Source organism: Megachile rotundata, chromosome 8, assembly GCF_050947335.1.
Source record: "Megachile rotundata isolate GNS110a chromosome 8, iyMegRotu1, whole genome shotgun sequence".
Lineage (NCBI taxonomy): Eukaryota > Metazoa > Arthropoda > Insecta > Hymenoptera > Megachilidae > Megachile > Megachile rotundata.
The window spans coordinates 10,708,530-10,723,072 of NC_134990.1; the positions used below are offsets into that span (position 1 = coordinate 10,708,530).

At 28.7% G+C, this 14,543-nt stretch overlaps 1 protein-coding gene across 2 annotated transcripts; it reads right to left on the minus strand.

The window, feature by feature from the left end:
* Positions 1 to 2,193: 2,193 nt before the first annotated feature.
* LOC100882198 (gamma-aminobutyric acid receptor subunit alpha-6) lies at positions 2,194 to 13,365 on the minus strand. Of its 2 annotated transcripts, none has more exons than XM_012294096.2 (11): positions 13,032 to 13,294; positions 10,816 to 11,012; positions 7,131 to 7,198; positions 5,775 to 5,995; positions 5,519 to 5,601; positions 4,860 to 5,059; positions 4,315 to 4,402; positions 3,392 to 3,552; positions 2,992 to 3,168; positions 2,632 to 2,774; positions 2,194 to 2,503 (listed from the first exon to the last, which is right to left on the minus strand). In XM_012294096.2, exons 1-11 carry the CDS (start codon positions 13,277 to 13,279, stop codon positions 2,290 to 2,292), a joined length of 1,800 nt encoding a protein of 599 aa, XP_012149486.2. In that variant the 5' UTR covers positions 13,280 to 13,294; the 3' UTR covers positions 2,194 to 2,289. The 2 variants fall into 2 exon arrangements, with proteins under 2 accessions (XP_012149486.2, XP_076390423.1); XM_076534308.1 differs by having other exon boundaries at positions 2,366 to 2,503; positions 3,000 to 3,168; positions 13,032 to 13,365.
* Between the last annotated feature and the right edge of the window lie 1,178 nt (positions 13,366 to 14,543).

Sequence of the window (14,543 nt, forward strand, 5' to 3'; positions counted from 1 at the left end):
GCGTATTTTTTTTACTGTTTCACTGAATGCACGTACTTATCCCATCCTCGTCGCCAATTTATTGTGTTTGGGCGGGGAGACCAATGAACACTTTTGTAATACTTTTAAATAACAATTAACTTTATTTAATACGGTGTGAACGAGACGTAGGCAAAACGTAGAATGACGCCAACGCATGGCCGAGCGGGAAGACGCAGTGTAAAAACAATTGCCGATCGAATTATCGCGCGGTTTTCGCTCGGTACCGTTCGGTTGTCTCCGGCGATCTTCGTGACCGCATCGCGCAGTCCGCTCGTGGGACTACTTCCCCAATCGCGTATATAACACATATTATTATGATAATTCCGTCCTAGAAAAAAGTGTTAATAATGTATCTATCTGTTAATAAAATATATTCAGTCATTTGATGTATAAAAGTGTTTGAAAATAAATATGAATAAAAACATGTATTTGCATATTTACTTATTTATAAATCCTGTCACTCCGATCCCAAGAAATTACACTAAATTTTAAGAAATAAAAAATAAAAAATAAAATAATGAGAATTTGTACCAGAAGAACATGTATTATAAGAAGGTATTCTTTGTGCTTCATGGAATTTTCATAACGTCATTTGAAAAATTCCCGTGGCGCGATTTTTGAAATTCCACCGACCGATTTTGAAAATTTGTATCAGGAGAACATAAGTTGTGAGGAGGTATCTTTCGTGCCACTTCTTGGAATTTTACTGACGTCAAATTCCAAGAATTCCCAGACGCGATTTTTGAAATTCCACAGACCGATTTTGAAAATTTCTATCAGGAGAACATAAGTTGTGAGGAGGTATCTTTCGTGCCACTTCTTAGAATTTTGATGACGTCAAATTCCAAGAATTCCCAGGCGCGATTTTTGAAATTGCACCGACCAATTTTGAGAATTTGTATCAGGAGAACATAAGTAGTGAGGAGGTATCTTTCGTGCCACTTCTTGGAATTTTGATGACGTCAAATTCCAAGAATTCCCAGGCGCGATTTTTGAAATTCCACCGACCGATTTTGAGAATTTGTATCAGGAGAACATAAGTTGTGAGGAGGTATCCTTCGTGCCACTTCTTGGAATTTTGATGACGTCATTTCCAGGAATTCTCATGTTCTCTTGATACAAATTCTCTCTTTCGAATATATAAATTTTTACTCTGTTGGGTTTGTTAGGTAACAATAAATACACAATGATTGTTGATCAATTTTTCTTTATTTTCACCACTTTTCATACAATGCATAACTTAATTAAACTTATTGTTTAATCATTTAGTTACTAACTTGCGGAACGCCCGTGCTATCCACGGGAAATTAATCAGTTAACCTTGAACCCCTGCGCAGTTCTAAACCGTAAAAGATAGACATGCAAATTTTTACAAAGAAAGTAATCAAAGAAAAAGTAGTCGGAGTACCCACAATGATAGCGTAATTAGTTTTTGTGTGTCCCTTAATAAGGGTTTTACTGTACCATCATTGTAGGAGTACACATGCATAATATTCTTCTGCTTTGTTTCGAGCATGCGTACAACGTCTCAGCGTAACTCACGGACATGTTTCTGCGTTATAATATGATGATTATATATCTTACCGAATATATAATTTTGTACGTTGTAATTTAATTGATCCAATACTGGAAGGAAATGGAAGAAAAGTAAGAATATTCTTTAGTATGATCAGAAGAATTCGTATTATTTCACAGTTATTGACATTGTTCAGTTATTTTTATGAATTCCTGCCAAAATGTAGTGAGAGTATAAACCTTTTGACTACACCACTTGCCAGTTTATGAGAAAGCAATTATTAAATTACGTCAAAACAGAAGTGCTGATGTTAGTGTGAAAACAAAAAACGCAATTAAACCTCTATATTTATTTATAAAGGATGGTATTACAAAAATTATCCAATTAATATTAAGCAAAGGTGAAAAGGTTAATGTTAAAGTGATCTAACAGTAGATATACTTCTACAATGTGGAAATTTAATGTATAAGTTATAATCTCCTGTGCCGAGAAGGATATTTAAGATGTTAATGATAAGGGTAATAAATATGTTTTTAAAATTGCAACATATTTTACTATATGTTGTTTACTATATGAACATTTCTACTATATGATATAACTGTTGATCCTGAAGATATAACTTGAAGGTGCTAATAACGAAGCATAAGTCATTTACAAACATTTAAAACAATAATTTATTATAACTTATACATTAAACAATTCGATCTAAGTTAGATATGTACATTTCTATCTCATTTGATATTTCAATCCAATTATTGAGAAATAGATCCGAGTGGTGGATCCTGCCATTTGAATTCTTCTTGATAGGTGACATAAATAAGCCAATAACAAACATTAAGAAATCCAAAGGAGGCTGGAAATACTATTCGTGCTACTTTATCAATATAAGAAACACTGTTTATGTGTCTTGCAATTTTTTCTCCATGTTTTCTGCAATTTCCAGCTGCTTCCTTTTGCCTGCGTCGTCTACATTTAAAAAGAATAGAAAATTTTTTATTATATACTTTAAAAATGTTATTTACATTACACAAATGATAAGTTTTTATATAAATGTTGGTATCATGAACAGAGAATATGTAGTAAGATAGCTTAACCTAAATGCTTCATCTCCGGCGAGGCAATAAAGGAACTGCCGCCATTTTGGTATCCATACATCCGTTTGTGTTTGTCTTTCCATAGTCGACGGTTTTGAAGTAACGGAAACCGTCATTGATTCTCTCCCGTAAGACGCTGATTCCTAATTTATTATTATTATGTTAAGATAATTATATTAACAATATTTCAAATAAAAGATTAATCCAAATTTAAAGTTACAGTTAAAATTTCCAAGTCCAAAGATAAAACCACAAGATAAAAATAATGAAAAATTAGATATTAATTTAATTAGTAAAACTTTTTCATTTAATAAAAGTTAGTAGTTAAATTATATCAAGCTACAATTTTGAAATTCTTACATTAATACCATAAACATCACATATTAATGAACTTCTTCTTCGATGTATGTCTATTATTGTCTCTGGATGAACAGTTTGAGGACTGCATGATACGATACTACAAAACCCATCTTGAAAATCAGTTTCACTTTCATTTTCCAACTCTTCTTCATCTAAAGGAATTTCACCACTACCAACCTGCACAAAATTATTTCTTAACTGAAAAATGTTCACATTATAAAATGCAGAAGTTTCAAATTTTTATATTGAGAAATTTTTATTTTATTATTACTTCACATACTTTTATTAATACTGACCATATCTTCTCATTCATTTTAATATTTTAATGTGGAGAATCAAAGTAGTCTATATTTTAATTAATACTTTGTGTACATTAAAACAGTATTTAAAGTTGATATACCTTGGTAAAGTAGTGCACACCAGCAAATTCTAAAAGAGTAGCAATGCAATATCCAAAACTCATTAGCAAAAACCAATCTAGAGCAGTAGCATAACGGACCTTTGGCAAATCAGTTCTAGAGTCAAGGCTAATAGTAGATAATGTCAAAACAGTGGTTATACCTAAAAAGATAGCATATTGAATTACCTGCCTCAATATTTATTTGAAATAATTTATTACTATACACTACATTAATATAATATATAATATTAAAGAAAAGGATCTAAGAATGCAGATCTTAAATAACAAAGTTATAATACCCGATAATATAAATAAATAAAAATGAACTAAATATTGTTTTTAATGTTTGTACTTTGGTCATAAAACACGTTTGTATTTTTTTACATAAAAAGCATACAATTTTGAATATACAAAGTAAATATATTAGTTACAAGTTTCTGAAGAGAGTACAGCATTAGTTTTCATAAAGGGTGGCAAATTTGTTATGAGTTTCCAAGAACAAAACGTATTTAAGAGAACATAGTCATTTGTTTTAATTTGGTTGTACCTAAAATGATCTTGTGAAAACAAGGAACACCCACTTGTTTTTTGTTAAAAACATAAGACTAAAATTTTAAAACATTGCATTAAATACATAGTGTCAGTGACAATTTTCACATTATTTAAAACAATTTAATATATTTTACAGTGTTATTTCTTTACTTAAGATATTGTAAAGAGATTCAAAAATATTATATTTTATATTAAAAGTATTAATTTTGGAATTTCTTTTGATTAAATATTTTGTAGTATAATTATGTATATCTCTTCTCAGTGATGGATACATATACGTAAATCACGTTAAATTTTAAATCCTTTTCTTTCAATATTTTGTAACTGAACGAAAGCGTAACTATTAAAAAATGTTCGAGAAAAAAATTTACCTAAACCAACTCTATCACTGGTAGCCTCACGGTGGATCCAAAATGAGACCCAACTTAGTACCACTATTAAAACGCAGGGCACATAAACCTAATAAAATTGTAAGGTTAGGAAAATAAGTAAAGCAAAAATTACATTTACTATTAGTTACATTTTATGCTATTGTTAAATCTTTCAGTTGAAGAGCTATTTATTAAAGTAAAAGAAGCTGTTGTCATTCTTCAAATAGCTGTATACACTTTCAAACCAATTGTGTAATATTACACATTTCAAAAAGGCGCCAATCTCCGCATCTGTCACTGTCAACAAGACAGCGTAACATCGAACGCATTAAACCGTACAAAAGGCAGTAATTTCTCGATTGTAGTTGAGTAAAAAATATCGATTTGTAATGCAATTTTATTTATTTTAAAGAAAAATGATTAAGCTGTTTAATGATAAATAGTATAATTGTTACTTTTAGGTCGTTAAACGTAATTGTTATTGCTGAGTTATTAAACAACAAGAAATTGTTATGATTAGACAGTTCCTTGGGTAAATTCATTACCTGAATGAGAAAATAACCAGTATGCCGTTGTAAGTTGAAGGAGACCTGAAGAACCGAAAATTCACCCTCCCGTCGGACAAAAGTTAAGTTCCTGTACGGTGAACCCATTAAATCGAATTGCGAAAGAGCCATTCCAGGAACAAAATTTACGGAAGAACCTTCTTGCCACTCGTAAACTAATTGACCGGAAGTGTATGCATCTTAAAACAAAAAAGAAAAAGTAGAAATTTTGCGTGAAAATTCGAGGTGTTTTTAACATAGTTTTTATAATCTTTTATAATTTTGTTAGTAGTACATTTTTATATTTAGCATATTTTAACATATTTTTAATATTTTTCTCACAAAAACATAGTTCTTATTATATTAATTTTAAAATAAAAATAAATGAAATTAAAAATGTAAAATTAAAGTGTAATAGGAAAGAAAATATAAACTAAATAAAATTAAAACTCACTTAAGTGTAGTGTATTTAAAAATATAAAAATACTAAAAATTTTATATAAAAATTCAGCATCTTTATTCGTTTAGTTAATATCCTGCAATAATTAAAAATGACTTTATTAAATGATGAAATAAAAGTTAAATATGTGTACAATAGTTGTTAAATATTCTTTCTGAATTCCAAGGTTATGTTTGAAGATTTTTAAACAAATACTTACAGCTTCCAAGAATAAGAGGACAAGATTGTCGATCCATGGGAAAATTCCTGAGTTCCATTGGACATTTTGCTTTTATAGTAAGTCTGTTTTTAAAAAGAAATTAGTAAACCGTTCTTTCATTTAATATATGTGTGCGTATAGATATTTGAATAAGATTTCTATTCAAACCATAAATCATTATTTCCCGATTTATATTCAAAAAACAAGATGGCATACTACTTTCATCTACACAGTGTTTGATTAAAATTTTAATAACCTCATTGAATAAAGAATATCCCCGTCCTGAGAGATTCTTAATAACTTATTGGGTACCGTGATGGTGTGCACATAACTATGTTTCCCATTATAAAAATACGTATCTGGCCTCCAAATTCTTTCCAACATTTTAATGCTTAGACTTAACGATTTTATTGGGCCTAGAAAACTCAACCGAGAATCCCGCCATGATTGCCGGAAGTAACAGTCCATTGAATAGTCCTGTAATGGTAAAAATGGCAAATGAAATTTTTAATTAAATAAAAAAATGTAGAAATATACAGGGTGTCCCAGTTTTTTTTTGCCAAACTTATTAACATATTCTATTAACATACTCTATTTCTGTATGTTGAATACGTAAGGAAAAATAACAGACGATTTGGTATTAATTAATTATTTATTAATAAAAACGAAAATATACAACACGTAATACACTGGCGACAACGATAATTAACAATAATAATTGATGATATATAATATAAACGATTACAATACGTATTTACAATAATGCAACAATTGAGCAATAATACATTAATGAACAAATATTTAATAATATGCAATAATTATGGAATAATCAATAATTGTCAAATGAGGAACGCAATATTTTAGAAATAATAATTGTGAAAATTAAAGAAAGAAAATGAAATTTGTATTGCTTTGTATACAACGGGTTCGAGACGCTAAGGACGGAACGATCTACGACCGAACCGAGCGGCGGCTATCGAAAGAGTGATAGCGGGTCTTAATCCGTCGCGGTTCGGACCCCGCCGAGTCACGTGGTCCTTCCCCCACTCCGGATAATACCGATTCGAAAACATGGTGGCTTTGCTCTTGGGTTAGCCTGAACGTCTCGGAAAAATACCGAAATAATTTCCGTATATACATATATATATTATATATTATATTATATATTAATATAATAAATAATATATAATATATAATAAATAATAAATAATATTATATTATATTATAGAAATATAAAAGGATATCATATCAACATAGAGTTTCAAATATTTAGGCAATAAAAACCTAGAACACCCTGTATGTAGAGTAACTTAACATGGACGAGTGTTCAATATGAAACACTGCAATTTTTTAGTTAATATACAGCAAAATTTATAGTGGCCATGTAAAATATTATGCTAATAATAAAGTAAAAAAACAATTATATTAATATTTGAGCTTTGTTTAAAAGTGTGTCGTTAAATATAAAATATTATTATTTTTATAAAATTTGAATGGTATCATTGCAATTTTTAACAGTTTAATGGAATAATTATTTAAATACAATTAATTAGTAATTATTAGTGTACTTATTATTAGCAATAATAATTATGTTAATATTGTGTGAACATACCATATCCAATTCTGACACAGGACCCATGCTTCTTATTAAAATATTCGTTTTCACTACTGTTGGTGTACCTAATAAAAACAATTTGGTATTACATTTCATTATGAAGCGCACTTTGCGGAAAATAGATTTATTGTAAATTTTTGAGTAGGTATGGATATATAGTAAAATTTTCCAAATTATGGATTTGCAAACTTTTAAATTCTCAAATTTACGAATCCCTTATTCAACAAGTTTTCAAATATTTTTAACTTTTCTAATGTACAAGTTTCTAAATTAATTACTAAATAATGATTTATTCCTTAATTACTAAATTACTAGATTACTAAGTTGGTAAGTTGCTAAATTACTAAATTCTTAAATCTCAAAATCCCCAAAATTTCAAAATTCTAAAATCCAAAAATTTCGAAGTCTCAAAATTCCAAAACCACAAAATTTCAAATTTCAAAAACAAAAAAATTTTTAAATATAAAATTGCCAAAATTGCAAAATTTAGAAATGCCAACATCCAAACACTCAAAAGTTCAAAATTTCAAAACCCCAAAATCCGAAATCTCAAAATTCTAAAATTCCAAAATTCTAAAACTCAAAATTCTAAAAATCCGAAAGAATCAAAGTCTAAAAATTTCAAAATTCCGAACTCCCAAAATCCGCAATACTAAAATTATTAAAATTGCAAAATTGCAAAATTTCAAAATTCCAAAGTTCCAAGATTTAAAAATTTCTAAATTAAAAAATCCGAAATTCCAAAATTCTAAAATTCCAAAATTCCAAAATTCCAAAATTCCAAAATCCTAACTTCCAAAATCCCAATTTCCAAAACTACAAAACCTCAAAATTCCTAAATTACCAAATTTTCAAAACCAGAACTGTAAAATCTCAGGAATGGAAAATTCATACTATATTGCTTTCTTTTTGTTTCAGCGGGTACAATCGTTGCCCAGAAACTTGTTGGCGGCTACTCAAACTGCCCATCACTGATGTACAATCACCATACATAAATTATCTTTAAAAGGATTCTTGAAATATAATGTAATCAATTGTCATCCCCATAAATAACTAATGAAATCAGTTAATATCACCATTAATAACTCACCTATAAATATTGCTATAAAGGAAAAATAAAATTAAAAATAAAATAATATATAACTTTTGTTTTATTAAGGTTATGAGAGAAATTGTAATAAAAAGAAATATTAAATGTATACAAAAATAATAATTCTACAAGTGGAGTAAATATATAAATAAATAATAATTTTATATATAGAGAATAACAAATATAATCAACTGATGCGTCCATAAATGTTTCCGTTACAAAAAGCAAATAGAGAATGGAAGGAGAAGAGCAAAAGCGGGTGATATGGTGCATGCAAAGCAAAAAATAGAACAGATACGTCGACAGAAATGGGTATGGAAGGATAATCGAAAGGATTTCGACATTTTTTTCAGCTACGAAAAAAAGAAATCGTAAAAAAACTGAGACCGCATCATAGAGATAAAAAGGCGATTTCCAAGAGATACTTCGCTTTCGCTGGCTACAATCCAACTTTTCGCGTGTTCCATTCATATACCATCTTGTATTTTTTCCTCTTTCGCTCGATCATTCGTCAAAGGCTGTTACGATGCTCCATTTCTTTCCGTGTAAACATTTCGGTATCAATATTCGAATAACAATTTATCAATATGTACTTTTCAATTTATTTCAACTTCTTTCCGCTCCTTAACCGTTCCTTATATTTATATTAAGCAAAATTTTATTTATATATTTTTCATATTTGTACTTACATTTAAACTGCGTTATATTTAACTAGGTTGTAATTATTAACATGATTTATTTCAGTTTTATTCACTAATAATTTCGTTATTCATTTTTATTAATATTAATTTTACTGTTCACATAATTAAATTTAGAATTCATTCATACGATGATATTTATCAATTTTGAAATTAGCTGTTCACTTATATTCAACTAAACACAGAAGCTTTATTGCGTATAGCATATTTGCAACAGAATGCAACAAAGGATTTAGAAACTATTTTAATTACTAATTTTTGTCAAAAGGTATATTTGGATACGTTTTTAAAAAAGTTATGTAATAAACAGAAAATGTATTAGAAGTTCTTTATTGCGGTCCTTTTTGCAAGAAAATGGACGAGCTACCGCTGAAACTGTTTTACTGTAGATGTTTTAAGAGAGCGTAATTAAAATTTTGTTTGACTTAGAACAGAACGTCAAAAACTATTCTCTACATGGCGTTTATTAAACAGAGAATATATTATTTATATAAAAACCGTCACAGTTTAAATTCATATAAAATAAATATTTTGTATTTTAATTAATATATTCGAAGAGAAACACAATGCAAAAGATGCAGTACGTAGTCTACTGTGTTTTATACGTGACTGAAGGAAAACAATATGGCGTCGATCGTGGTTGATTGAAATCGCGGAAAATTTAAAGAGTTACGTATAATTTACGTATACGATAGTAAAATTAATCGTAACGAAAACGATAGTTAAATTTTTATAATTATTAGAAAACTATTTAATATTTTGTTTTACAAAAAATGGAACATTGTTGAAGTATATAGGATCGCGGAAGCTCTCGATAGTTTCGGAAGGGGTCGGCAATGTTCGGATATACTCGGATAAAGATCGACAGTTGACGATCGAACAATATACCGGAACGTACAGAATTGCGCGGTAGCGTGCACATGTCGTGTGAACAATATAACGTGATACATACTATTATCATTAATATACATATTTAAATACATAGATTGTTAAAATAATGAATATGTGTTTCTCTTAACCACTTCATTAACAATTTTGTTTCTAAAAGTACTGAATATTCTGTTTTAAAAAATTATAAAACGTTTTGTTCTGAAAAACATCGAATACCTTGTTTTATGTAGATATGAAACGTTCCGTTTCCACAAATATTCAATAGTGAATATTTTACTTCTGACAATATGTAAAGGTAAACAGCTTTCAAAATATTTTCAATTGATTGTGAAAGGAAACTTGAAAGGAACAGATTTTATGTACATGAGAAGTTTCCAAGTCTTATTCAGTTTGTAAAGATTCTCAAAATGCACAGTTTCTTCCAGTGACACCTGTCAGAACCAATAGAACCTAACCTATCTTACATTCTAGAGGCTACAAAGAAATACTAAAAATATTAGAGATTTTATTAGATTGAAAACAAGCCATCGGAAATTTATGGAAACTGAAATAAAAAAACTATACATGAATTTTTCGAACGAATTTTGATAATCGCTTAATCCTGTTATCAACAAGGTTGGAATAATCCGATCATTTCCGGCAGTGATCCAATTCAATCGACGACGATAAGGAGAGTTTTGCGAATACATGTTAGAGTTTCCGATTCAATAATAACTAATCAATTTTTATCTGTTTACAATTGTTGTTATTATTATTATTACAAAATTATAAATTTGAGAGTCCAGAAATTTGAGAATTTGGAAATTTGAGAACTTGAGACTCAGTTAATTTCAAATTTTCAAAAATGGAGAATTTGAAAATAAAATTTTTAAAATACAAACAAATATCTAAATAATTTATTTTATATTTCCAATAAATAAAAATATAACAAGGTTGCTAACAAATTAAGATAGGCATCATATACAATCACTTCAACAATAAAATTATTTTTATTTTAATTTACCTTTTCCATGTGTAGGTAGTTGATTGTTCTCATAATTCATCAGCAGATTTTCAAGAACCATAGTAATGTTCTTAGAGACGACGTCGTTCACGGCTCCTCTGGTAGCCATAGCCTTAGAAGTTTTTGCTGATGGTGAAATTACGTCGAGGGCATGATTCCTTTTTTCATAGGTTAACAATAACACCAGATATATCAGTCTGAAATAAAAATATTAATTTTATTTAAAAATTGTTTTATAAATAAAAATTTCTAATAACAGCATACTTTAATTCTCTAATTTATTGAATTCACAAATTTACAAATTTCCTAATCCAAAATATCCATATTTTCAACACTTCAAATTCACAAATTACTGAATTTCTGAAAGCATAAATTCCTGCACTTGTACTGCCCCCCCCCCCCCCCCCCCCTCCCCACATTGAAAAGAACAAGGAAGAAATTACAAGATAATCGGTGAAAAGACAAAAAATGGTAGACATTAGGTAAAGCAGGGAGAAAGGTGAAAGAGGCCGCAGAAAAGAGGAAAGAAAAAGAAGAAGAAAAAGAAGAGAGGAATAAGGGTACAAGAGTGCTCTCCTTATCCGCGGATTCAGCAACTTCCGACGAGGGCGCCCCTCGATGTTTCGAGTGAACATTCTCTCTCGTTACGTCAGAATCGCCCTTTAAGTCCTTACAACGGCCCTTTTACCAAAAACCCATCGAAAATAAAATATTTTCCTTACATTTATCTCTGGTACGCATCCCTAAATCAATCCTCCGCGACAGTTTCTAATAAATATGCAAATTATTCGTTCGTTATGTTTTTTAATCTCACGTTTTAAATATACACAGTATTCCAAAATATGTATTCATATTTTAACCAAAGAGTAGATACCAGAGGCGACACTCCGATATCTATCTTTGACGTTCGACAAATGGGCCCCTTAAATTGGTTATATAAACGAGCGGGAAATTTAAATCGAGTGAATTGAATTTCACGTTATTAGTAATTAGAAATTTATTTCTTGTCAATTGTATAGTAAGCCTTTCGAAGTATCTGCATTGATTTTACAACGTTGAAAATTTGAAAATAAGTAATGTACAAAATATATTTCGAAATTATTACAAATAAAGAAACGACGAATTATTTATTACAAGAAAATATGATTAAATGTATTAATTAAACGATGCAAAAAACAATGAATAAAACTAACAAGAGTATAAAACAAAAGGTGTCAACAACTGTAGAATATACATGTTTTAAAACTGTTCCGATATCGAAGTAGTTTGCGCTCTGTTCAAAAGAAGTATAATCAACAAGAAGGTATGAACTGTTGGTAACAGAGCGGTAATTTTTTCGGCTATTGCGAACACACGTTTGCTGGATACTCGTGGCACTTTAATTTCAGCTTTTTCATTAAAGGCTTGTATCAATATTGCCATATTTGTGTGGCTAGCTAAATAATCAATGCAGAATACCAATCTTTGGCACAGCTTTCGTTACCATAATTTATTTCGCGAACCTACTGTATTTTTAACCTAAACTGTCATCTGTCATTTTGTACCAAATTGCATCCGTTCCATTAAAACATAACCTAATTATTAATATTAATGGTGATACATCCTGTGTGTCCTGTTTTTAATATATTTATCACGTGAAGTTTAAAACTGTAGTAGTGTATGTACAAGGTTATAAATGACGCAAATTTTATTATGGCATTTATTTTAATTAATTTATTATTAAATACATTTTTCCAGGATTGATTTAAAGTGGTTAATTTTTTTAATGAAAAGTGACAGTGCGGTTTTGAACATTCAGCGCTTTTTCTCAATTACAACTTTACTAACCTTAATTGTTTATATTGTTCATAATTTTAGACTTATTTATTATATTGTTTAATGTTTTCTGTATCATTTATGTGTTTAGTCAAAATTTTATTGTTATCTCATTGCCGATGCTGTTTATATTATTATATAAATTTTTTAAATTATTGTTATTGTTATTATTTATATTATTGGCTCATAATTGTTTATAATTTTATTATTGTTATTGTTTCTATTGATGATGTATATTATTATTTATATAGTTATTTACAGTTCTGTTATTGTTATTGTTGTTTTATTTATTTTGTTTCAGATGTTACATTGGTTATGTTGTTTAATAATGTTTAAAGGTTATTAAAGTAATAAGTGAGTGGTTGTTCGGTAAAAAATGCGTAAGATGAAATTTTACTTACATGATCATTTCGTTGAAGGATAATCGAAGAATCTGTTTTTTCCGAGGCACCAATAAAATATCTGTCGAAATATTGAATAGACTCGAACCGAATACCGGCACTCGCGAGAAAGATCTACATACACGCGATTCTTCTAACAGATCCTCGTGGATCTCCCACCTGGAGAGGAGACTTTCAGCCGCGCAAGCTCCAACAATCCTACCTTCGGCAACGTTCAACGAACTTTTATAATCGTTTATTTCTTTCATCGGTCTTTCCTTACATTTTACACTCAGATGGTAATTTATTAACTCAAGGTTATGCGCAGATATATAACCTTAAACATTTTGCCCATCGCGCCGGCCATATGTGTCCCTAGTTATAAAAGCGGTCTAACGATAAGTTAAGAATGAGTTTATCAATTATTTCGCATTGAATTTTCTTGCATTACCGTAATCTGAAACGATCTTTTCAAAATTGTAAAAATTAATTCTTTAGATAGTGTTGATTGTCATCATTGAACAGAATGCAAATTATTTTAATTATGACAGTGACGCTGTTAGTTGTGTTTGAGTGAATTTACAATTTTTATACAATAAATGTGCTAATTACACTAATGATATAGGAAGATTTTATTTCATGAAAATGACTTAAAAACATAACTACAAAAGTTAGAATTTTTAAGAATCTTCAAGAGATTTGAAAGCGAAATTATCTACTTATCTGTAATAAAATATTTTATTATACAATAAAACTTTATAAATAAAATTATTTATTCATAAAATTATTATAAAAAGTCCTTAAAAACAATATTTATCAATCAAAACATGTATTATATCATCATTATTTTATAAAATCACAAATTATTCAAGATTGTTAGAAATTGTTAGTGAAACGTAATTACTCGTCTATATCAGCCATATTAATTCATTTTAGTGATTCGTATCATCCAACCAAAATTTGTGAAATTAAATCCGTATTGTCTGTTCGTTAGCTACTCTCCCACTAAATGTATTCAGTTACCAGAAAGCTTTCCTGCAGAATATCCTAATCAAGTTTATAAAAGAATACTACACGAATTTCATTTAAGTTTATTATTTACTATAACTGATATTTTATATTATTAAAATATATTTTAATATTAATAAAAACAGTGCTTGAATTTTTATTTCATTTATTGTTTATTTATTACTGCTTTAGCATAATTTAAATATTAGTAATAATATACAAAAAGCTTCCTAAAAATATGAATATAGGTTATCTTTTACATTTAGTCCATATTAAAGTAAATAAAGTCAGAGACATGGTTGTAAATAATGTTATTATCTACAGATAATTATTAAATCATTTTTTGATACAATTACAATGAACTGTAGAATAAAATATAATGAAAAAGTAATAATAAAAAAATTGTAATTAGGATGGTGGGATTTGAACTCGTAATCTTTCATTTACAAAGATAAAGTATTTGTCATTAGACCAAACAAAAAACTCAAAAACAAGTTTTTATACATTTTATTCAGTTTACAATTA